At 42.9% G+C, this 25,506-nt stretch overlaps 1 protein-coding gene across 2 annotated transcripts in view; it reads right to left on the reverse strand.

The window, feature by feature from the left end:
- Window positions 1-20,136: 20,136 nt before the first annotated feature.
- Window positions 20,137-25,506, reverse strand: part of Bicd2 (BICD cargo adaptor 2) — a 47,956-nt gene continuing 42,586 nt past the window's right edge. The window contains exons 7-8 of one of the 2 annotated variants that reach the window (XM_005320873.4): window positions 24,216-24,426; window positions 20,137-22,239 (exon numbers count right to left, since the gene is read on the reverse strand). In XM_005320873.4, the coding sequence (XP_005320930.1) occupies window positions 22,234-22,239; window positions 24,216-24,426 (217 nt within the window). In that variant the 3' untranslated portion in view covers window positions 20,137-22,233. Of the gene's footprint in view, window positions 24,427-25,506 lie in introns of both variants that reach the window. The other variant, XM_005320872.5, reaches the window with a different exon arrangement.

Genomic DNA, 25,506 nt, shown 5'->3' on the forward strand with positions numbered 1-25,506 from the left:
TTGCCTATTAGTACCCCCACCACAGTTGTGACAACCAAAAATGTCTCTGAACAGACGTCCCCAGAGGGAGCCACCACTGTACACACATTCCCAGGAAGGAAAGTCCAATTCACTTGTTTCAGGCCCAGGGCAGGGAGGTGATGCATATTATCTTAGAGAGGGGATGACTAGGAGCTATGATGGGGGACAAGGGATGGACTTACGGCTGATGAGAAGAGTCCAAGAGAAAAGACCTTTAGGGAGAGGGAGGAGCAAGTGCAAGGCCCCAAGGAAGGCACAAGCCTGAGATCCCTAGAGGTAGACACAGGGGAAGGCAGAACAGAAGGGGAAGTGGGGGTTTTCTCCAAGTTCAACGAGAAGTGGTGGAAGAACTGTAAAATGGGAGATAAGACTTAGTGTACATTTTGACATGGCCACACAGTTCCCCAAGGAGGAAGAACCAGCACTAGCCAGGCCCCCGACCAAGAGTAAAATGGCACAAACCCCAATAGGCAGCAGCAGGGTTTAGCAGTGACCACTAGAAACCTCTGAGGTTAGTACCCTGGGCTGGGCCACCCTTGCAAGGAAGGGATTGAATTCTTCTACCCCAGGGTATGGAGACAGGGAACAGATGAGCATCCAATCACAACACAGTAGGATAAGGACTTTCTTACACCAGAGTTGTGGCACCAAGGTTAAGCCCACTGCACCGACAGACACACATGCCAAGGTACACATCAGAGGCGTGCCCTGTAGAGGTTTCTATAGGCAAACTGGAAACTACCTCCAAGCCGTCAGCTGGGGACAGGTCATCTGTGGTGCAGGATGGGGGATACATTTGAAAGAAAGGTGGAGAGATCCAAGGTGGCAAGAAAGACCTCCAGGTGCAAGACAGTGTGTAGAGAGCAGCCTCTGATAACAGCATTTTTAGAGTATACACTACACTCTTATGAATCTCAGAGCACTAAAGAGCACAGGCTAAACTCTGAATCATTATGCAGAACAAAAGGAACACAAGCAAAATCCCATTCCCCAACAGAAAACAGATGTGTGGTTACCTGGGACCAGATCCGGTGAGTGAGAATGTACATTTGTAACATTTTCCCAGATGGTGCTGCTGAGCACCCCACTTTGAGAACTACAGCAGTAGTAACAGGTGACTTGCATGGGGCATACCCAGGCAGGTGCTTTATTTATTTTTTTAGTTGTTTCTGGATCTTTTTTTTTATTTATTTGTATCAGGTGCTAAGAATTGAACCCAGTGCCTCACACAAGCTAGGCAAGTGCTCTACTGCTGAGCTACAACTCCAACCCCAGGCAGGTGCTTTTTGAAGCTGGTTACCTACACTATTTATTTAGTTGTTAAACAACCTTATGAGGTTGGCACCATAGCTGTCCCATTTGTTGGTGAAGAAACTGAGGACGATACATTGAGTCATCTGCTCACTTTCTCACAGGTAAGTGACGGTAGAGGTCCTAAGCTAGGCATCCTGGCTTGAAGGGTCTGTCTTCTTACACTGCAGACATACATGGCGTCTCCATTTTCCGAAGATACTGAGGCTCAGAGGAGTTAGAAAGAATTAGAATCTCAGTCTCCTTGCTGAACTGTTGCCTGTTGTCCACTGGGATACAGTTCATGTACCTGATACTTGCAGGATTAGGGCTCTTGGAGAAAACTGTTGATGTGAGCTCTGTCCACATGGGCTGCAGAAAGCACCTAAAGAAAGAACACTCTTAGGATGAAACTCACCTGTCTAAAACCAGAGGGTTGGTGAGGCCCTTTCAGCCTGTGGCCTGCATTCCCAGGTAAACTGGAGGCTTGCAGGGTTGATGGAGGGGACATAGTGCTTCCACCCCCCCACATCACTTCCCTTTGAAACTACCAGGTAGCAGTCATGGCATTTGGAAAGAAATGATCCCATCCCAGCTCCTTGAGGGGACTCACATTAGCCTCAGCCATGGGCCACTCTCCACATGGCATTCCCTGATCCTGTTAGACAAGCAACCCAAGTGAAGCCAGAATTATGTCCTGTGGATGGAGAGAAAGGAGTTGTCTTCTCGGATAATGTGCCATGTGATAATGTGCCAGAGTAGCTCCGGAAGCCAGTTTGTAACTTTTCCATCCTCAGCATGAAGCTATGTGGAGAGGAGGGCAGAAAACTGAGCAGCCATAGGGTCATGTGTTAGCATCCTATTACCATAACAAAATACCGGAGATGATTTTTAAAAGGTTTATTTTGGCTCACAGTTTTGGGGGTTCCAGGCCATGACCAGTTGCTCTCCTTTGCTTTGGGCCTGTGGAGAGGCAGCACATGTGGCAAGAGCAAATGGCAAAGAAAAACTGTTCACCTCATCAGTCAGGAAGCAAAGAGAAGGAAGAAAGGGCTAGGGTCACACAATCCCTTTGAGGACACTCATCCAATGACCTAAGGACCTCCCACAGGACCCCAGCTCTAAGACTCTATAATTTCCCAACAGGGTCACCACGGGGACCAAGCCTTTAACACCTGGGCCTTTGGGGAACACTTATCCAGACCTCAGCAGGACATAACCCTGAACAAGCTGCTCTTGGAGGTAGACTGCCTTGTGAAGATTCAAATGCATACACAGATTTTCTTGACTGAAGCCAGAGTTCAGTTACTCATAACCAAAAGCACCCTAATGGGCATAAGTCTCTCAACCTTAAGGTGAAAGGAGTGATATCTGGGTGATAGGGACCAGTACTGCAGTTACAACTGGGAAAAGAGGAAGCCTGATCCCCCAGTCTCCTTCTAAAGTACCTCCTGGATCAGAAAAAAGGATAATAACCTTGATTTTGAAGAGCATGAGGCTGCAGTTTCAGAGAAAGTTTGTCAACTAGTGCTGCCTTGCTTCTCAGAGCCATTGCTCTGGAGACCAAGGTGGTGGCCACTAAACTGAGGGCAGGAGTCAGAATGTCAGGATTGGTTGCTAGGAGCCAAGGAGATCCTCAAGCCTCAGGTGGATAGTTTCAATGCTTATATTTTTTCCACTGCATACTTTTGATGTTCATACATGCTACAGCTTTTTCTATTTGTTTGTTTGTTTGTTTCAACCAACTAGTGTTCATACCACATTGTGTTTACACATCCATCAGTTGACAGGCAATTGAATTTCTCCATTCATTGGCTATCATGAATAATAATGTCATATACATTCATGTACAAGCCTCTGATTGAATGTCATGTTGATTTCTCTTGAGAAGAATTCTAAGAATAAATTTCCTGGGTCTTATAATGCTTGTCTGTTTCAGAAACTGCCAAACTATTCTGATAAGTTTGTATCATTGGTGCTGTACAATTTTACATTCTGACCAGCAATTTATAAGGATTCCGGTTGCTAGCAGCTTTACCAGCATGATGTATTAGCCATTTATGTTTTCTTTGCTGAAATATCTATTCAAATATTTAACCCAATTTTAAATTGAGTTGCTTGTGAGACTGAATATACAAAAATGGAACTCTGACCCACTATCTGTAGTGACCTGCCCAGGAAACTATCCCCTTATCTATAGTAATCAGCCCAGGAGAGCAGTCAGCTATAGGTCAAATCAGCAGTGACAACCTCTATGATAATCCAGGAAGCTACCCATTAACTTTTGTAATAATTAGCCTGAGATGGCCAGGACTTGATCAATGACAGCTTCCCTAATTTTTGTCCCAACTTCCAGTGGAGGACCCACCACAGAAAGCCAGATGTGCCTACCTAATCCATCACATGTGGTTCAGCTGCCTCCAGTTTCCTAGGCAACAGCTTCACATCAGGGCTCACTGGAGTCCCTGCGCCCCATGGCTAGGCCCTTTCCACTCTTCTGCCTGCCTTTGAATCTCTGCCAAACAAGTGACAGTAGCCAACACCCTTGGAAAAGTTCTGAGCATTTATTTCAACCTTTGTTTCCTCATTATTGAGTTATAGGATTTCCTTGTACATTTTGAAGATAAGTCATTTATTAGATATACAATGAGCAAATATTTTTCCCAGTAAGTGGTTCATCTTCATCCTCTCAATGTTTTCTTTGGAATCACAACATGTTTCATTTTAATGAAGCCAATTTAACAGTTTTCCTTTACAGTTTATCTTTTTGGTATCACATCTTAAAAAAAAATCTTTGTCTAAATCTAATTGCAAATAATTCTGGTAGGTTTTTACTTCTGATATGTCGTTCCATTGTGGTGAGAGAGCGCATTACATATTTCTGGTCTTTTAAATTTGTGAAGGTAACCCCAGAATGTGGTCTGTCTTGATGAATGTTCTATGTGAGCCTGAGAGGAATGCATACTCTATTTTGTTAGATGAAGTATTCTACAGACACTAATTCAATCCAGTAGATTGATAAATTAGTGAAGCTAATCTGTGATGATTAATTTTATGTTAAAGTTGAGTCATAGTGTCCAGATATATGGTCAAACATTATTCTGGGTCTGCCAGTCAGTTTTCTGTCATGGGGACAGAATACCTAAGGAAAGATTTATTTTGGCTCACAGTTTCAGTCCACGGTCACTTGGGTCCACCATTTCTGGGCCTATGGTGAGGCAGTCTATAATGGAGGGAGGACATGGTAGAGAAAAGCTGCTGACCCCATGACATTCATTACAGGGACTGGGGAACAGAGCCAGGGACAAGATGCAAGGATGTTCCTTCATGGACTACTCCCTCCAAATAGGTCTATTTCCTTAAGTTTCCACACCTTCTAACAGTATCACCAATTGGGGACCACGCTTTCACCACATGAGCCTTTGGGGGACAAACTGTAACACTGGGTGTAAGAGTATGTTGAATGACATTAGTATTTAAATTGGTGGACTTTTAATAAATACACTGCCCTCCACAGAGTGTCTGGGCCTCTTCCAATCAGTTGAAAGCATGAGTAGAACAAAAATTCTGACTTCCTCAGAGCAAGAGGGAATGCAGCAGCACAGACTTAGGACCTGAATAACTCATGGGTCTGAGGCCTGTTGACCCACTGTGCAGATTTTGGAATTGTCGGCCTCCATAATCATGAGCCAATTCCTTAAACACCTTCCCCCCACCACCACCACCACACACGCTGTTATTGGTTCTGTTTCCCTGGAGAACCATGACCAATACAGTGCACTTCCTGGCTATGTCCACTACAGTTAGAGGGGTGTTAAAGTCTCCAACCATAACAGATGATTCATCTAATTTTCCTTATATTTCTGTTAGTTTTTACCTTACATATTTGGTACTCTGTGCTAGATGCATACAAGTTGGTATGTCTTCTTAGACAACTGAATCCTATTTATTCCTGAAATTTTTCTTTGTTCTGTAGTGTGTCTGAAATTAATACAGCCACTCTTATTTTCTTTTGTTAGCAAGGTATATCTTTCTGCATCTCCCTCACTTCTATATGTGGTAAAATATATATAACACAAACTTTACCATTCTAACAATTTTTAAGTATATAATTCAGTGCTCTTCAGTACTTTCACAATGTTGTGCAAGTTAACACTACCATCAATTTATAGAACTTTGAGTCATCCTAAACAGAAACTCTGCACCCATTGAACACTAATCCTTTCCTCCCTCCACTGCCACTGGTAATCTCTATTCTACTTCCTTTTTCTAAGGATTTCCCTCCAGTAGTTTCACATATGAATAGAATCATACAATAGTTGACCTTTTTTGTCTTCAAGGTTCACCCATGCTGTATCATGGATCAGAATCTCATGACTTTTAAAGGCTGAATAGTATTTGATTGTATGTATATACCACATTTTTGTTGATTTATTTATTTGTCTGTTAGTGGACACTGGTCTAGAACTATATGCTTGAGTCCTTGCTTTCAACTCCTTGAAGTATACACGCACAAATGAAAATCCTGAAACATATGGTAACTATTTTTACTTTCTGAGGAATTGCCAAATTGTTTTCCAGTGCAGTGCACCATTTAACACTTCCACTACAAATATCCAAAGATTCCAATTTCTCCACATCCTCATCCCTTGCCATTGCATATTTTGTTTTGTGTTTTAAGTACTAGCTTCCTATTGGTGGTGGGGAGCTTATCCTGTTACTTTTAATCTATTTGTATCCCTACTTTTAAGGTGGGTTACTTGACAACATATGGTTGGGGATTGTTTATTTTTAATTCACTCTGACAGTCTTTTAATTGGTATATTTAAACCATTCTCATTTAAAGTAATTACTGCTATAGTTAGATGAAGACCTACTTATTTTAACTGTTTATTGTCCTCATTCTTTCTTTGCGTGCTCTCTTCTTTTGAACATTTTATGAGTCCAATTCCTTTTCTCTATTAGTATACCAATTGTACTTTTTTTAAAATTAGTATTTGCCTTGGAATTTTCAATATACATTTACAGCTAATCCGAGTCTATTTTTAACTAACAATATCACTTTCCAGGCAGGGCAAGTATTGTACATAACACAATCGTTTCTCACTCCTGTTACTCTTAATGTTGCTATCATTCACTATCTATGACCTATAATAATCAAAAATATTATTGCTATTATTATTTTGAGCAATCTTAGATTCACTAAGAGTAAGAAACGATTTTCACTTTATTTTCATTTATTCCTTATTTATTATAAATGCTTCCCTTTGTGTAGAACCACGTTTCAGACTTGTATTTTATTTATTTATATTTGGTACCAAGGACACTTCAACCACAGAGCCATATCTCTAGACCATTTATTTTTTATCTTGAGACAGGGTCTCCATAGGTTGCTGAAGCAGGCTTCAAACCTGCAATCCTCCTGCCTCGGCCTCCTAAGCCACTGAGATTACAGGTGTGCGCCACCACGCCTGGCAGACCTATATTATTTCTCTTCTCTCTGAAGAGCTTTCAATATATCCTGCAAGTCATGCCTATGGAGACAATCCTAAATTTCTTTTTATATGAGAAAGTCTTTCTCTTGTGAAGGATAATTTCAATGGAGGTAAAATTCTAGATGGATAGTTTTTCTTCCTTTGAAAACCTTTAAATATTTTGCTCTATTTCTTGCTTGTATGGTTCCTATAGAGAAGTCTGATGTAATTCTCATCTGTGCTCCTCTGTAGATAAGGTGTTTTCCCTCTCTGGCTTGTTTCAAAGTTTTCTCTTTGTCTTTGGTTTTCTGCAGTTTGAAAATTATATGCGTAGGTGTAGATTTTTGTTGTTTGTTTTGTATTTATCCTCCTTGGTGTCCTCTAAGACCAATTTTTGTCATCAATTTTTGCCAATCACTAGTTCTTCTGACTTCCCATTACATGTATGCTACATCTCTAGCAGTTGTCCCAAAGTTCTTGAGTATTCTGTTCTGTTTTGTTCATTCCTCTTTTTCAGTTCCAGAAGTTTCTGAAACTTACCTTCAAACTCACTTGACTCTGCTTAGCTGTGCCCAGTCCACTAACAAGTCCTTCATTACTGATTTATGTTAAGAGTAGTTTTTGTTTGTTTTTTGTACCAGGGGCACTTACCCACTGAGCCACATCCCCAGTCTTTCTTTTATTTTCAGATAGGGTCTTGCTGAGTTGCTCAGGGCCTCACTAAGTTATTGAGGCTGGCTTTGAACTTGTGATCCTCCTGCCTTAGCCTTCTAAGTCACTGGGACTACAGGTGTGTGCCACTGTACCTGGCTTGTTAGAATGTTTTGATTTCTATCATTTCCCCTGGGTTCTTCCTTAGAGTTCCCACCTATCTGCTTACGTCACCCATTTATTTTTTGCATGTCATCTATCTCTTCCGTATCTAAGTCTGGCTCCGTCCGATGTTTGTTTTGCCTCTTCAGACTGTAATTTTTTTGTTGAAAGTTAGATATGATATATAGGGTAAAATGAACAGGTAAATAGGCCATTAGAAAAGGAGGTTTTATGTTTTATCTATCTAGAGTTAGGCTGTGATTACCGTTTGGCATAGATGTAGGTGCAGAGACAAAGTTCCCCCTCATGGTATTGCTTTTGCCTCCCGTGATGCCTGTGGATTTCCCTAAAGATTTTACCTCAGACATGCTAGAATTTACTGCTGAGCCACACCCCAGCCTCCTAGAGACTTCTTAAATAGGGTCTTAGTCTTGCAGTTCTTCCTGTTCTGATCTCCTTAGTATACATGAGCCTAATTGATGTGGTGATCAAGTGTCAAGGAATGATAATCTATAATTCCATGACTAGGTCAGTCTTTGTGACCTTCAGAAGTACTTGTTGTTTGTCCCTCCTCAGATAACAATAGGGAGACTGATTCATATTGGAATTTAATCCCCAATGCCATGGTATTAAGAAGCAGGGCCTGTAAGAGGTGATTAGGCCATGAGAGCTATGCCCTCAGGGATGGGATTAGTGACTTTATAGAAGGGCAGGAGGTCAACTAGCCAGGTCCCCTTTTTGCCCTTCCCTTCTCTCCCTTCCTCCATGTGAGGACCGAGTGTTCTCTCCCTCTGCAGGGCACAGCAACAAGGCACCATATTGGAAGCTGAGACCTCACCAGACACTGGACCTGATGTCTTTATCTTGGACTTTCCAGCCAGAACTTTGGGAAATAAATTTTTGTTCTTTATAAATTACCCAGTATGAATTTTTTTTTCTTTTTTTTTATTTATTTATTTTGCCCAATAAACAGACACCTGGCTTCCCAGTGTAGATTTAGCTAAAGCTTGGTCAGATTATGCTCTGAGCCAATGAGGCTTCCACTGTCTACTGATGGATGGAGGCCTGGGCCAGGGCACACCATCTGACCTCAGGTCACTTCCAGGTCTATCTCAGCCTTCACATCCTGTTGGGACTTCTTTCATGTCCTCTGCATACACATGTGTGTTGCTGGCTGGAGTGTGAGATGGCTGGAACCCATCTGGCCTTTGCCATGTATGTGTGTAAATGCTTTGGATCAACCTGTGACATGCGATAAGCTTACCAAGTTCCCTATTGGTGTCTCCACTTCCAAAATTCCACACTAAATCCCGAGCCATTCCTCACTCCAACCAGAACAAAACTTCAGGCCAATAGGACTGCTGGCACCTCTGTTCATCTACCATATTAGATTGGCAGGGTTGGTTTTTCCTAAGGCCATCCTCTCCTGTGTTGATTTGTGTGTGTGTGTGTGTGTGTGTGTGTGTGTCCCCTAATCTCTTCTTGTAGGACATCAGTCAAACTAGATTAGGGCCCACCCATATGACTTGATTTCTACTCAATTACCTCTGTAAAGGACCTATATACAAATACAGTTACATTCTCAAGTTCTGGAGGTTAGGGCTTCAACCTATGAGGAAATGGGGGTTGTGGTACATACAAACTTATTTTTTCCTAACAGAATTTTAAGGTCCTCTAAGCTTCCTTAGGAACTGCATATGTTCCATCTGGAAACCTGCAGTATATGGGAAGGGCTGGTATCTGCATTGCTATAGTTTGGATTTGGAATGTATTAAAGGCTTGATCCTCAACCTATGGTGCTCTTGGAAGGTGGTGGAAACCTTAAGGGAGCCAAAATAACCCTTTTCTCTTCATAAATTTCCTATCCTGGGTATTTGTTACAGTAACAGAAATCTAATACAGGCACCCTGGACAACCCTGAGCATCATCAAGAAACCCAGAAATACGCAAAGGGAGGCCTCCAGGCAGTGCTGGTAGGTGGACATGTACTGCGCTTAGGGGATCCTGAAAATGTTTAATTTATTTGAAAATCACGAGAAAGATGAATGTAACACTGAACACATAAAAATGAAATCAAGCCTGAGTTATATTCATCTTCACTTTAATGTAGTCATAAATATTACTTAGTATGATTATGAAGGAAGGGGCTATAATTTTCTTGTATATCTTTGTCTTTGGTGTGAGTATAATACTGGCCTTAGATATGAAATGTCCTCTTATTTCTTAGAAGAGTTTGAAAAGAAGTGTTAATTCTTCTTTTAAGGCTTAGTAGAACTCATGAGGTTAGTCATCTGTGGTCCTCAACTTTTCTTTGCTAAAAGATTTTTTAAAAAATTTTTAGTTGTTTGATAGACCTTTATTTTATTTATTCATATGTAGTACTGAGAATCGAACCCAGTGTTTCACACAAGTCAGACAAGTGCTCTATAGCTGAGCCACAACCCTAGTCCCTGCTAGAAGATTTTTTTAGAGAAGTTTTAAGTTTATGGCAGAGAGGAAAGTACAGAGTTTCCCACAGACTCCCCACCTCCACCCACACACAACTTTCAACATCTGCATCAATGACACATTTGTCATAACTTATTCACCTACAGCGATAAAATATTACCAAGGTACATAGTTTACAGGTAGGGTTCACTCCTGGTGCTGTACATTCTATGAGTTTGGACAAATGTATAATTCCAAGTTTTCACAGTAACAGAATTGGATAGAATGGTTTCACTGCCCTAAAATCTTCTGTGCTCTGCTTATTCCTCCCTCTCTCACTGCTAAGCCCTGGTAACCACTGATCTTTTTACTGTTTCCACAGTTTTTGCCTTTTCCACAAGTCCATAAAGGTGGAATCAAACACTGTGTCACCTTTTCAGATGGGCCTATTTATTTATTTGGTACTAGGGACTGAACCCACGAATGCTTACCCACTGAGCTACATCCGCAGCCCTTCTTTTTATATTGAGGCAGGGTCTCACTAAGTTGCTGAGGCTGGTCTCAAACTTGCAATCCCCCTCAGTCTCCCAAATTGCTGGGATTACAGGAGTGCTGGCTCCTGCAATCTGCACCCCCACTAAATGAATGGCTCCATGTCTGGCTCCAGACTGGCTTCCCTTAAATGGTAACATGCACTTAAGCTCACTTATTTTTCATCAATGAATAACATTCCATTGTCTTAATGCACCACAATGCATTATCCATTCATCTACCAAAGTATTCCATTTTCTCTTGCTGTAACTAATACCGCAGACTGGATAATTTATTAAAAAACAAATTTACTTAGGCATTTTGCATTGCTACCAGCCATGGCTGAGGGTCCCCTGCAAATCCTTGACATCATTTGGTGATGTTAGGATTTCAACGTTTGCTTTCTCTTAAGTGTGCAGCAGTATCTCACTGTTTTATTTACAGTTCTCTAATGGTCTAAAGTTGAACATACGGCTATTTGCTATCTGTATATTTTCTTTAGTGAAGTGTCTTTTCAGGTCCTTTGCTCCTTTGTAATTGGGTCATTAGTTTCACATTGTTGATTTTTATGAGTTTTTTGTATATTTTAGTTAACAGACCTGCATCAGACACAGCTTATGCAAACACTTTCTCCAATCTGTAGCTGTCTTCTCATTTTCTTAACAGTATTTTCACAGAGAAGATTCTTTTAATTTAAAAGAATTTCAGCTTATCAATTCTTTCATGGATTTTTCCTTTTGTGTTTTACTTAAAAAGTCATTGCCATTCCCAGGGTCATGGAGATTTTCTTCTATATTACTCTCTAGGAATTGCATAGTTGTATAGTTTTGCATTTTACATGTAGGTCTGTGATCGATTTTGAGTATTTTTAAAAAGTCTTTGTTTACATTCTTTTAAAAAATATATTTCGGCATACGGGTATCCGGCTGTTCCAGCACCATTTGTTCGGAAGGCTGTCTTCTTCTGTGTCAAGATCGGCTGACTAATGTGGATCTATTTCTGAGTTCTCTACTCTGTCTATTCTTTTGCCTCACCACACTGTCATGATGACTGTAGCTTTACTGTTGACCTTTGACGTCAGGTTCTGTCAGTCTTCTGTTCCCCCTCAATATGGAGTTGGATGTATTCTCCACATGAACTTTAAAATCAGTTTGTCGATGTTCACAAAATGTCTTGCTATGATTTTGAATGGGATTGCATTCAATCTATAAACCGAGTTGGAAAAAAACATTGTGACAGGGTTAAGTCTTCTTATCCACATGGAATTTCTCTGCATTTATTTAGTTCTTGATTTCTTTCATTAGTTTTCTAGTTTTCCTCATAGATTTTGTACATATATTGTTAGATTTATACCTAAAAAAAAGTATTCATTTGTGGGGGGGAATACTAATGTAAACGGCATTGTGTTTTTAACACCAAGTTCCACTGATTCATTAACTGGTATATAAAAAAGCAACTCATTTTTGTATCTTAACCTTGTACCCTGTAATCTTGCTATAATCACTTATTCTATATTTTTACTGATATTCAGACTTTCTACATAATGTCATCTCCAAAGACAGTTTTATTTCTTCCTTCTCAACCTATATACCACCCTTCCATCTCTCCCTTTCACTTCCTTTATTTTTTTTCTTATTGCCTTGTTACAACTTTTGGTACAATGTTGAAAAGTGAAAAGTGTTAACAGGGGATACCCCTGTCCTGTTTTTATCTTAGCAGGCAAAGTTTGTCTCTCACAAATAATTATGATGGTTTTTGTAGATGTTCTTTATAAAACTGGAAAAGTTCCCCTCTATTCCTATTTTACCAAGATGGTATGATTTTTGTTGTTTGTAAATCAAGAATGGGGGTTGGGTTTTGTTAAATGCTTTGTTTGTATTTATTGAATCTATTCATATTTTCTTCTTTAGCTTGTTTATGTGATCAACTGAATTAAGTGACTTTCCACTTCCAAACCAAACTTGAACACCTGGGATAAAAGTTCCTTGGTCATGGTGTATTAATTTTTTTTTTGTTGATGATTTTTGGACTCAGTTTGCAAGTGTTCTGCTGATAATTTTTGCATCTCTATTCACAAGAAATACTGGTATGTTTTCTTCTCTTTTCAAATCTTTGTCTGGTTTTGGTATTGGGATGATGCTTACCTTTCCTTCTGCTTCTATCTTCTGGATGAGTCTGTAGTGCACTGGGGTAATATCTTCCTTAAAATGTTTTGATATAATTTACCAGTGAACCCATCTGGGCATAGTTCTTAATGCTTTGAAGGTTATTAACTCTTGATTGAATTTCCTTAATAGATGTAGGCTTATGTAGATTGCCAATTTCTTCTTGTGTGAATCTTGGCAGATTATTTCAAGAAATGAGTTCATTTTAAGTTATCAAATTTGTGGGCATAAGTTGTTCATTTTTTTTAGAGAGAGAGAGAGAGAATTTTTTTAAATATTTGTTTTTAGTTTTTGGTGGACACAACATCTTTATTTTATTTTTATGTGGTGCTGAGGACCGAACCCAGCGCCTCACGCATGGCAGGCAGGCACATTACCACTTGAGCCACATCCCCAGCCCAGTTGATCATAATATTATATTGTCCTTTTAATGTCCACATAATCTGCAGTAATGTCTCCCTCCTTCATTTCTAATACTGGTACTTTGTATTTTCTTTTTGTCTTAAGTAGTTATTAGACATTTGCCTTTTCTTTTTTTCTTTTTAATCTTTTCAAAGAACTAGCTGGTTAATTTCCTATTTCCAATGACATGCATCCAATACTATAAATTTCCCTCTAAGCACAAAATTTGATAATCTGCATTTTCATCATTTAGTTCAAAGTATTTAAAAATTTCTCTTGAGATTTCTTTTTAAGCATATGCTACATTTAAAGATTTCTTTTAAAAAATATTTATTTTTTAGTTTTTGGTGGACATAAACTCTTTATTTTATATTTATGTGGTGCTGAGGATAAAACCCAGTGCCTCATGCATACTAGGCAAGCACTCTACCACTGAGCCACAACCCCAGCCCCTTAAAGATTCTAACAGACAACTTACAGTTGGGTCTTGTTTTCTAACCCACTCTGATAATCTTATAATTTTAGAGTATTTAGACCACTGACATTTAATCCATTGATAGCTGGGTTAATATTTGTTACTGTTTTCTATTTGCTGCCCTTGTTATTTATTCCTACTTTTGCTCCCCCTATTTTTTAAAAAATATTTTAATATTTATTTTTTTTAGTTTTCTTAGGTAGACACAATAACTTATTTTTATATGGTGCTAAGGATTGAACCCAGTGCCTCACGCATGCCAGATGAGTGCCCTACCACTTGAGCCACATCCCCAACCCTGTTCCCACTATTTTGTTGTTGTTTAACTGAGCACTTTATATGTGTCTTAGTCCATTTGGACTGCGTAACAAAATACATTAAGCTGGGTGGCTTATAAAAAATAGAAATTTAACTAGAGATATGAAAAATTGTGCTCTACATGTGTAATATGAATTATAATGCATTCTGTCATATATAACAAATTAGAATAATAAATAATTTTTTAAAAAAATATAAATTTACTTGTCACAGTTATGGAGACTGGGAAATACAAAATCAAGGTGTGGGCAGACTTGGTGTCTTGTGAAATCTCACTACTTGGGTCATGAGCAGCTGTATTTTTACTGTAACTTCACATGGTGGAATGCAAGAGCTAGCTTTCTGGAATCTCTTAGAAGGGTGCTTTTCCAATCACGAGGACCCCACCCTCAAGACCTAATCATCTCCAAAGGCTCTACTTCTTCATATCACCACCTTGGAGATCAGAATTCAACAAACACCCAGACCCTCGCATTCTACCCTGAGTATCCTAAAACTCATGCACATCTCATATGCAAAAAGACATTAAATCAGCTAGATACAGTGACACACACTTATAATCTCAGTAACTTGGGAGGCTGGGAAAGGAGGTTCACAAGCTCAAGGCCAGCCTCTACAACCTAGTGAGACGCTGTCTCAAAATAAAAAATAAAAAGGGTTGGGGATACAGCTCAGTGGTAGAGTACCCCTGGATTCCATCCTCATTACTCACACCTAAAATACATCCTAGTAACCTCAAAATTCCTTTTTTTTTTTTTTTGAGAGAGAGAGAGAGAGAAAGAGAGAAGAGAAGAGAAGAGAAGAGAAGAGAAGAGAAGAGAAGAGAAGAGAAGAGAGGAGAGTTTTTTTAATGTTTATTTTTCAGTTTTCGGTGGACACGACATCCTTATTTTATTTTTATGTGGTGCTGAGGATCGAACCCAGAGCCCCATGTATGCCAGGCGAGCGCGTTACCGCTTGAGCCATATCCCCAGCCCCTCTCAAAATTCTTAAGACATTCTAACATCAACTAAAAAATTTAGAGTCAGAGTCTCCAGTAAATCAGGTGTAAGTGAGAATGAGTGTTGGATTCATTCTGAAGCCAACTGCTCTGTCTGAACCAAATTCTCACTCGCAAAGTACAACAGTGAGATGGGTATAGGATAGATATTACTATTCCAAAAATGGAGAAATAGGAAGAAAGAAATGACAGGCTCCAAGGAAGTCTAAAACCCAACAGAAAAATAACACTAAATCTTAGTTCAGGAAAATCTTCTCCGGCTCAGAGCTCTGCCCTCTAGACCCACTAGGGTGACAGTACCACCTTCAGGACACATGGGGTGGCAACCTTGCTTCTGAGACAGGTGTGTGCCTACAGTGGTTCTGTGCCTGAGTCACGAACACTGGGTTTCCCTGGAATCAATCCCTGGTGGCCTTACTGGGCTAGGGCCACGGAAGAAGCCCCTCCACTATGGCTCCACCAGCCTTGGGCCTAGTGAAGCCTCTCTGGGGTGACGCTGTATCTGCAGTGATCCTCTGCCTGCTGCATCCTGTGAATTCCGGAAGGCCACTACACCCCATAGCTTTGCACTGGGCTGCTGGTGGGAGGGGCAGCTCTAATCTCTAAAATGATTCTTGGGTCATTCTTCCACTGCCTTGGAGAACAGTTTATAGATGGTGACTAATCTCTCTCTGTTGATGAATAGTACTTGGCTTCCACTGAGTTAGATGATACATATTATTTCAACCAAGGATTACTTGGCCACAGTTTGTTATCTACCAAATTGGCTTTCTTTCTTTTTTTCTAATATGGACAGGCTGAGAATTTTCCCAATTTCTAAGTTCCACTTTCCTTTTGATCAATGTTTAATGATCTCTTTTCTGTTGTATGGCATTTTAACTATAGGCAGTCAAAAGAAACCAGCCCGCCCCTCCAAAATTTTGCTTACAAATAGCTTCTGCTAAATACCCAATTTAATTGCTTTCAAGTTCTACCTTCCATAAAATACTAGGGCATGAACAAAATTCAGCCAGTATTTGCCTTTTTTGAACAAGAATGACCTTTCCTCTAGTTTCCTTCTCCTTCCCTCCTTTGGTACTGGGACTTGAATCCTGGGGTGCTTTACCACTGAGCTACCCAATCTTGAGACAGTCTTCCTAACTTGCTGAGTCTGGCCTCAAATTTGTAATCCTCCTGCCTCAGCCTCCTGTGTTGCTGGGATTACATGCATGCATCAATGTATCTGGCTCTTTCTTCCCAGTTTCAAATAACATGATCTTCATTTCCATCTGAGACTTCATGCATCCCCCTGGTCTTCAGATTCTGGTGTAGTGGTTTGCTCTATGACTCACTCCTCTGATGGATCTTAGAATGTTCACCTTTTTCCTTGTTGTTGGGAAAGAATGCTAACTTCTGATCTCCTTACGTAACCACAGCAGAAACTGAAATTCCTGTGGGAAGACTTCTGATTACTGATTGAATCTCTTGTTTGTCACAGGTCTACTGTTTATTCCTTGGACAAATTAGCTAAAGGTCTGCGAATGTACCTTTTCAAGGAATCAATTCTTGGTTTGTTGATTTTTCTCTTGATTTTCAATTTCATTATCCTCAATCTAACCTTTACTAACTAGGTTCTTTCCCTTTGCTGTATTGGGATTAAGTGACCTTTGATGTTTAATTAGCATTATAATCTTCACATCCCTAGTTTTTCTGTAAAATCAGTTTTAACATCCCCTTTTTCTGATCTTAGTAATTTTAGTCCTCCTTTTTCTATTCCCCACCCCCAACCCCCGCCGCTACCGCTGCCCCTGCCCCGCAAGAGAGAGAGAGTGGGTGTGGTCTTGGTAACCTAATAGCTTGCCATTTTTGTTCACCTTTTTCTAAAAAAAGTTTGGTGTTTGTGGAAGTTTCCCCCATTCTTTGTGCTATTTAAGTCCACTGTAACCTTTATACTGTTTTCTTCCTACTGCTTGTTTCCTGCCTAGTTTGTTCCTACTTTTCCAGTTTCTTAAGCTAGGATGCTAGGTTATTAATTCCAGCTCTCTCTTCCTAGGAAGTATGGTAGGCTGCGGTTTGGATCAATGGTAGAGGGCTTGCCTGGTGTACATAAGGCCCTGGGTTCCATCCCCAGCACTGCAAATAAATAATATAGAGTACATGCCCAGGGAAATGTATTGTTTTATTTCCACATGCTTTTGAATTTTCCAAATTTATTCTTATTTCCAATTTTATTTCATTACCATTGGAGAATATAATCCATACAATTTAATCTTCCTAAGTTAATCAAGTCTCTTGTCGTATTTAACGTGTTCTGTCCTGGAAAATGTCACATGTACATTGATGTGGGTAGTGCTGTTGGGTGAAGTGTTCTTTAGAAATCCCTTGGGTTTAGCTGGTTTATAGTCCTGTTTAGACATTCTTCTTTTCTGATCTGTCCTGTGGTTTTATTTAATATTGAGAGTAGAGTATAAAATTTTTAACCATTTATTTCTCCCTTCAATTCTGGCAGTATTTAGTTCAAGTATTTCAGGGTATGTTTGGTGCATGTACGTTGTTATATATATATATATATACATACAGTTGTTATAACTTTTATAGTTAGTGAACTTACCATAGATTGTTGTTAGTTTTTCATAACAAATTTCTGTCTTCAATTCTATTTGGTCTGATATTAGAATAGACATTCTTGTACCCTTTTGGTTACTGTTTTCATGAAATATCATTTTCCATACTTTTACTTTTGTGAGGTACCAGGGATTGAATCCAAGGGCACTTAACCACTAAGCCACACCCAGAGCCCATTTTTTGTTTTGAGACAGCGTCTAAGTTGCTTAGGGCTTTGCTAAGTTTCTGAGGTTGGCTTTTAACTTGTGATCCTCCTGCCTCAGCCTCTGAGCTGTTGGGATTACAGACATGAGCCACTAGGCTCAACCCATACTTACTTGTGTCTAAAGAGGGCACCTCCAAATCTAGCTGGATCCCGATATGCAGTTTGATAGGTAACTCTATAAAAGCTCCAGTTCAGAAAGAGGCAAAAATGACCTGCACTGACAAAATCAGGGAACTCCCTGGGGGGAGGAATAGATGCAGAGAGCACAAGGACTTCTAGGGCTTCTAGTCTGGATGCTGACTGCAGGCTGTTGGGTATGGTGGTGAATGCCTATAAAAAAGCAGCTTGGGAGGCCCAAGCAGGGGGGACATGAGTTCAAAGACAGCCTCAGCAACTTATCGAGAGCCTGTCTCAAAATAAAATATAAAAAGGGCTGGGGATGGGGGATGTGGCTCAGTGGTTAAGCACCCCTGGGTTCGATTCCCCAGTATCAAAAAAGAAAAAACAAAAAACCAACAACAAAAACAAAAACCAATCCACTAGTAAACACTATTGTTTGCAGATTCGTGTATGTGTGTATGTGTGCAGCCCTTCACAGAAACCTTAATTCTTGGTTCCTTTCTTTTTTTTTTAAGATTTTTTTTTTTAATATTTATTTTTTTAATTCTTGGTGGACACGATCTTTGTATGCGGTACTGAGGATCGAACCCGGGCCACACGCATGCTAGGCGAGCGCACTACCACTTGAGCCACATCCCCAGCCCCTCTTGGTTCCTTTCTTGAGGGTGAGACTAACAAAAGGAAAATTCCTATTGTTCTTTCCTCCCACTTCCCAGGCTTCCTGCATGGAAGTGGGGGGGGGGTTTCTATGGTGAGGTGCTGCCTCTTCTTGCTTTCTAGGAAGAGGTGCTCCATGTGGGGGGACCCCTTCACCCCAGGAATTGTGTTTAAGAAGACTTTTGGGAAAATGAGGTGAACTTGTATACTAGGAACTTCAACAATTAACACGAAGCCCCTTCTGGCTCCATTGTGTGGACATGACTGAAAGGTGAGCCTATGCAGAGGCAAACCCCGACTGTGGGATATCTGTCCTGGGAGGCTCTGTGAGCAGGAGGCAGCCTAAGGCCTCGTGAGGCCTGGCAGGCAGACGCCCTGTTAATTTGTGTGCTGAAGATAAAACATTCCACAAAAAGCACTCCTGGGGGGCTCAGGGAGCTTCAGAACTGCTGGCCACACTGCTGTACTCACTGCACACAAACACGAGCTCCTTGTTAGGATGTGTGTACTCCCCTGGATGCCAATTACACTTTGAAAAACACATGATTTAAAATTAGATTCTTCAAAAGACAAACGCCCAGCTCCATGGCCTGGTGTCAAAGGCCCTGGTGATGATAATGGTATCAGCCTGAACCCTATTACCAACAAGTGTCCACCCAACACCTGCTGCATGCCAGGTATCAAGGGCTTGATGACACATCAGGTACCTCACAGAAAGGAATCACGGCTAAGCAGGCAGCCTCTGGAATGGACCCTTCCCCTCCTCAGCCCTAGGATGCCACCACTGAAGCTGTCACTCCTTCCCTACAATGGGAGACCCAGAATGGGGGAAGCAGGCTCAGTGTTCAGATGCTTGTGTGAATCAAATGCCCCAAGGAGCGAAAGTAGCCAGACCGCAGCAGGTGGCACACACAGGTGAGGGCTGAGGGTGCAGGCCAACCCCCTGGAAAGGGGACTGCCCACTGGGCGCTGGTGCCTCAGGCCTCCCTCCTCTTTAAGGTCTTCCTCCAGACCAGCTGAGGGGTCTGTTCAAACTTTTCCTGGGCCCACTGGAACAACAGTCTCTTCTGTTCCACCAAAGAATAGTTCACTGAAAACAGGTCATGGCACTGCTACTAAAGAGGGGTCCTAGAGGGAGACGAGGCCTGGGATGATCCTCTGCAGAGTGAGGTTCTCAAGAGGAAACCACAGCGTACCCTGTAGCTAGGACACTGTTCCCTTTTCCCACACCCATGGCAATCATTCCAGTGCTCCCAGTTTACCTTTGAACATTCCCCCAGTTAAACAGGCTCTGTGTTGTTAAACAGGTAACCCTCGTTGCCTGAATCTATTCACTCCTGGTCCAGAGAGCCGGCCAGGCTTCCACACGCCAGGCTACTCGAAGTCATCATCTGTGCAAATACAGTACATCCTGGTGGCCTTGGCTGGATATTTTCAGTGCCGACTGGACCCTGGGGGATATGCCTGACTGTCTCCTCCCCACACCCCTGAGAGGATGGACCCCCATGTTTTCTCCAGTTCCCAGAACCAGGGTTACCCGATAGGCTGGCGGGCTTTGAGGTGCTGACCTTACTGTGTGCTGCTGGAACCAGTCACTCAGAACAGGGGTCAAAGCAACCACAGACGGCAAGCGATGTGCTTCATCTTTTTATTATTCTTTATTTACTGGTCCTACCAACGTGACTCTTTACCCAGGCCCGCTGTTCCTATGCATGCTGGCTTTGTAGACATTCATGTCACATGTCTGTGTCCAGAGAGTTTCAATTAATTTCTCCTTCCTATTCCTTTTCCATGCTCTGCCTCATTTTCTCAGAAATTGAAGGCATTTGCTTATTATTATTTGTTTGTTTGGGTCTGTGTAAAGGTTCCTTGGCAGGAAGACATGCATATGACTTTAAAATAAAGACCAACATTCTGACACTAAGGTAATGCACAGAAAAAATACAGTACTTAGACATCATTGCAAATAAATACCCCATACAGATGAAGTTATCTCAAATGTAACAATATTTCTTATGAATCAACACTGTAACAGAAGGTAAAAATAGGAGTCCCAACAACTAGGAATAAGAAATGCTCATTCCAGGAAACAGAATTCTTTGATTCTTGCAATTTATATTATTACAATTTGTCCCTTTTTTTGGAGGATGGAGGACAGCTTCTTTTCCTCCAATAGTACCAATCTGACCACACCCGTGAACCTCACTCAGCAAACAGAACAGGAAGCAGACCTGGTTTGCTAAGGAGCTTTAATGAGTTCTGTTTCCTGAAATTAACAGTGATTAGTTACACCAAGCAAGAGAAGATATAATGTCTTGTTTTCACATTTGCAAAGAATACTATGGCTAACCCTCGTCCCCCACTCACGTGCCGACTACGCCGGCTCGCTCTCTCAACGCCCTCAGCTCTTTACAAACGTGGTGTTCGTACAGCTTGCTTAGCTTGTCCCATTAAAGTCCATTTGGTTCCCAAAACACACTCAAGATTTTGTGGTTTTGTTTTCTAAGCCCCTGAATTTGCAAGTAAAGAATCACTGACTAACAGAATTTTGTACAATCACTGTTTTCTCTCCCTCAATGAAGATGCCCAGGTACAGGTGTGAGGTGAGTGCCGCTCCCACCTGTTGGTCCACACTGGCCTTCAGCATTCCCAATTAGCACTGCACATTGTAGAGAATCAACTTCGCTGGGACACCTCCCTTAACTGATGAAGGCACTACTGGCAATGATTACTAACAAAAAGGCGTTGAAATAGAACACCCAAAAAATCGACAACTGTAGAATTTTCTAAGTGTACCACAATTTGGCACAACAACCAGAGTAACAAAACAATTCCAATTTGGAATTTCACTGGTACAGTTGTATAAAATTCTGTTAATCAGTCATGCTTCACAATGTCCTAAAACCCAGACAATTCTGGAATTTGTAGGTAATACTACTCATTCAATAATTTATCTTTTTTTTCAAGTGCCTATTACTGTTTTAACCAGAGCAAAGGTCAAGTTTTCTTCTTGTTACATTGAACTATTCCTAAGAATAATAATAATACAATATGAAAAACCCCAGAATCGAAATACCCTGGATTTCTTAATGAACATGGCATTTAAAATCTGTAATTTCAAACATGAGCCATAAACGCCGTAAAACCTAAAAGGCTGAACCACAGCGTGGATACACGAGCTGAGCTCCTTGCTGGGTTGAAGCCTCCTTTCCAGTCTAGAGCTACACACTATGGAGCACACAGCTCTGTCTCGTGCTGACACCAGATCAACACGCCAGGAGCTAAGACGGACAGCTACAGGACCAGACCACAGACCACGGCATCTGAGACTGTCTACTCGAGGATTCAAGGAAGCAAGTATAATATCAAAATATCAAAAGTGCACAGGTTGATCGGATAAAAAAGGAACGTGTATACTAAGGAGGCCCGCGGTGGGCGTTCCCGTGAGCTCCGAGAAGCCTGCGGGGGCTGTGGAAGCAGGTTCTTCGGCCGAGCAGAGGACTTTTCAGGCAGTAGCTCGCAGCATTCTCAATATTAAAGCTTTTTTTTTTTTTTCACTCCCATTAAAACCTCGGGGAATGCTATTTTGAAAAGAATTGCAGTGGCATAGCCAAAACGTTTCTAAGTGGACTTTTAGGTTGCCCTTCCTTCCTCTGCATGGCCATGGGAGGGGAGGGGAAGGGGCTGCGGTGTGACAGGGCCGGGTAGCCACGTCCTCCCCAGCAGCTACTCTACAGCTGAAAATGGGAGAAAACAAGAAAGAGTTAGAAATTGGTCACCTGTTGCTTCCTGTTCACTCGACAACTAAAACTCTGATCGTGCTGGGCATGTGCGAGCCCGTTAGTTGGCGAGGGAGACCTCCGTGTGTGTTAGGGGGACCGGTGGCTCTGAGTGCCCGCAAAGCCCATTACAAGTACAAGAGAAGCTGCGTGCTGGCCTGGCGAGGAGACAGCAAGGAAGAAGGTGGGTGGGCATGCGGGCAGCCATCCCCAGGATGGTCATGCAGGGGACACATGGCTTGTTCTGCACCCCAGCTGTTCTGCACTGTGTGGTGTCCAGAATCCAGAGGAGACCGAGCCACCTTCGGCACCAAAGAGAAGAGCGGGTGGTGGGCAGACGGCTGTGTGAGGACAACATGGCCTCGCACCAGGCAACGCTAGTCCCCTTCCCTTAGGGAAGCAGTAATCGGGAACAGACAGTAGCCTCAGGTCCAGCTGCCCCCAAAGGGATCAGGAGAAAAATACTGAGAAGAGTTCTGCTTCAGAACGTGTGAACTCAGATGCCTGATGCCACAGCTCTGGCGCGGACAGAGCCTCCCCATATAAGAAAGCCCTTGGCTAGCTTTCCTCTGTCACCACCCCCAAATTGCACTAAATAGAGAACCACACACCTCCTACCTGCCAGCCAGGGAACCAGCCCCGGGACCATGCAAAGCTCTCCCAAAACAAGGCTGGGCTCTGCTACACCTGTATCCTGCAGTTCAGCCGAGCCCGCTGGCAGCTCAGACTTCAGGCTGCAGTTCTCAAAGCCCTGCTTCTTCAGGTCGGAAACTCCCTGGGAGGAAGGCCTGAAAATGGGCAGCCCGGGTTATCCAAATACAACAGGACAGGCGTCACACGGAGGACCAAGAACTGGCCAGGCACTTGGAACACTTTTCTTATTAAAAAAGGAAACCCTTGGGCTGGGGATGTGGCTCAAGCGGTAGCGCGCTCGCCTGGCATGCGTGCGGCCCGGGTTCGATCCTCAGCACCACATACCAACAAATATGTTGTGTCCGCCGAGAACTAAAAAATAAATATTAAAAAAAAAAAATTCTCTCTCTCTCTCTCTCTCTCCCCTCTCTCACTCTCTTTAAAAAAAAAGGAAACCCTAGGCCTTGGGCCCTGCCAACTGGGACCTCACAGGGCCACCAGACCAGCATGTAAATCTCAGAAACCAGGGCTGCTGAGCTCTGCTCTCCTGTGCTACCCACAGTCAGCTGTGTCTGAGACGTGAGTCCTGTCTGCAGAATGCAGGAGCTCAGGGTCACTCTTCTCTTGGTCTGGGGATGAAATTCTGTACTTTTGTCCTGAATGTGATTTGCAGTGAGATCCTGCAAAAGACTACAACATAACTCTTTCCTTAAAACTATGCCAACCGCAGAGCCATCCCGAGGCTGGATGCCAGAACCTTCTACAACTGCTTTCAGGTGCTGACATTAGACACATGCGAGGAACATGCAAGTTTCAATTCAGGTTCTGCCCCTCTGTGGGTCCCAAGGGAGCGGGACCGGGACCGGGACTCTTTCCATTGCGTTTTCCCGATAGTGCCTGGGGCCCCGGAAGACACTTCTTGCATTGTCTTCAGTAATGGAGCACAGCTCCACCCCCACCTCTGGGATCCCACCAAGACAACAGCTGACACCAGGAGCTCCTGAGGGGGCTGAGGAGGAAGAAGCGACAGAAAGCTCACAGGAGCATCCTGGTGACAGATGTGCCCCACGCTGCTGCTCGGCTAGAATCCTGCCCTCTGTGCATTAGTCACGTTAAGACCGGCCTAGCACCGCTGTCCCGCTGCTGCTGGGTTAGTTGAGGTGAAGCAGACGTTAGCTGCAGCGTGCGGCGCCCCCACAGCCCTAATCACAGTAAATGCTGTGCTTCTCACTGCAGAACACCTGGTTGGAGAGCCCAGTGCCCTCAGCCCTGTCACTGGCACAGGCACAGGTGTGACTTACGCTCGGGGTGACTGGCTTGGCCTTGGGGGTGGCCTTGGAACGGCCCCGTCGGGTCTGCTCATGGTCCAACTCGAGCAGCTCCAGCCGTTGGGTCAGCGCTAGCTTCTGCTGGATGGCCATGCGCAGCAGGGAGTTAAGTGTCTTCTTCTCATCCTCCGCGGCGGCCAGTTGCCGCTGCATCTCATCCAACTGTGTGATATACTCGTCACATCTATGGGGACCAAGAGCACAGCTAAAGGGCCAGGCAGGGGAGGGCTGTCCCTCACGGGGCCGCTGAGTTGGGGCAGGAGCTGAGGGACGAGACAAGTTCTGATTTCTCCTAGCAAGGGCAGGAGTCCCGACTAGGGTCAGAGGGGTGCTCGGTCCCAGGCAGCACATCCCTGTAAAGTTGGTTTAAATTTTGTCTTGCCTTTTTGGGGCAGGGGGAAGGGCTATTTTGCCATTTGTTTAAAAGACATTCCTATAAAAAGGTTATGACCCTGAGCAATTTGGCTCTTCTGACTTTAAGGCCACAAGGTGGTTCAGGTACCCAAGACATCACTAGCTCTCAGGGTCTGAGAATATAGCCAAGGCAGGACTGGGCTTGTTCCCACAGTAAGCACACTGCTGGTACTTGGCAAGTCCGTGCTGAACAACACCCAGGGCCAGGGAAAGGAACATGTGGATTCTGTACACAACACCATCCCGGTACCTGGGCCTCCACCTACTGTGACACGTTGGCCCCACCCAGGTGCAGGCTGGGGAGGAAAGAGAAACACCTACTCTATTCTGTTCCTGGCATCCCTCTCCCATGAGGGCCCGGGGGAAGTGCTGAGACATCAGGCAGGCTAAGCCTCAGGGCTACAGGATGGTGGGGGACATGCCATGCACTGAGCATAGCCTCTCCATGCCCGTCCCACATCCCTGCCCTCTGGGTGCCCACCTACTGTGAATCACCCTCTGCAGCACCCTCTCAGTAACATACCTGCACTGACTTACTCACAGGTTTAGAACTCTGAGTCCATCTGAAGTCAGGTCTCTATTTATATTTATGGTGGTACTGAGGATGGAACCCAGGGCCTTGTGCATGCAAGGCAAGCACATTACCAACTGAGCTACAGCCCCAGCCCTTGAAGTCAGGTCTTTAAATAAAACAAGTTTAAAAGACTAGGGTCCACATGCCATATGCCAAGGAGTCATTTGACCCTTCCCCAAGAACTTTCCTACATCCCAGGAAGACAAAGAAACTTCTAGAGAAACCCTGGAACTCTCCTCATCCCTGTCTACCCTGGCAGGGCCTCCCCATGGAAGT

The sequence above is a fragment of the Ictidomys tridecemlineatus genome, chromosome 13, assembly GCF_052094955.1.
Source record: "Ictidomys tridecemlineatus isolate mIctTri1 chromosome 13, mIctTri1.hap1, whole genome shotgun sequence".
Lineage (NCBI taxonomy): Eukaryota > Metazoa > Chordata > Mammalia > Rodentia > Sciuridae > Ictidomys > Ictidomys tridecemlineatus.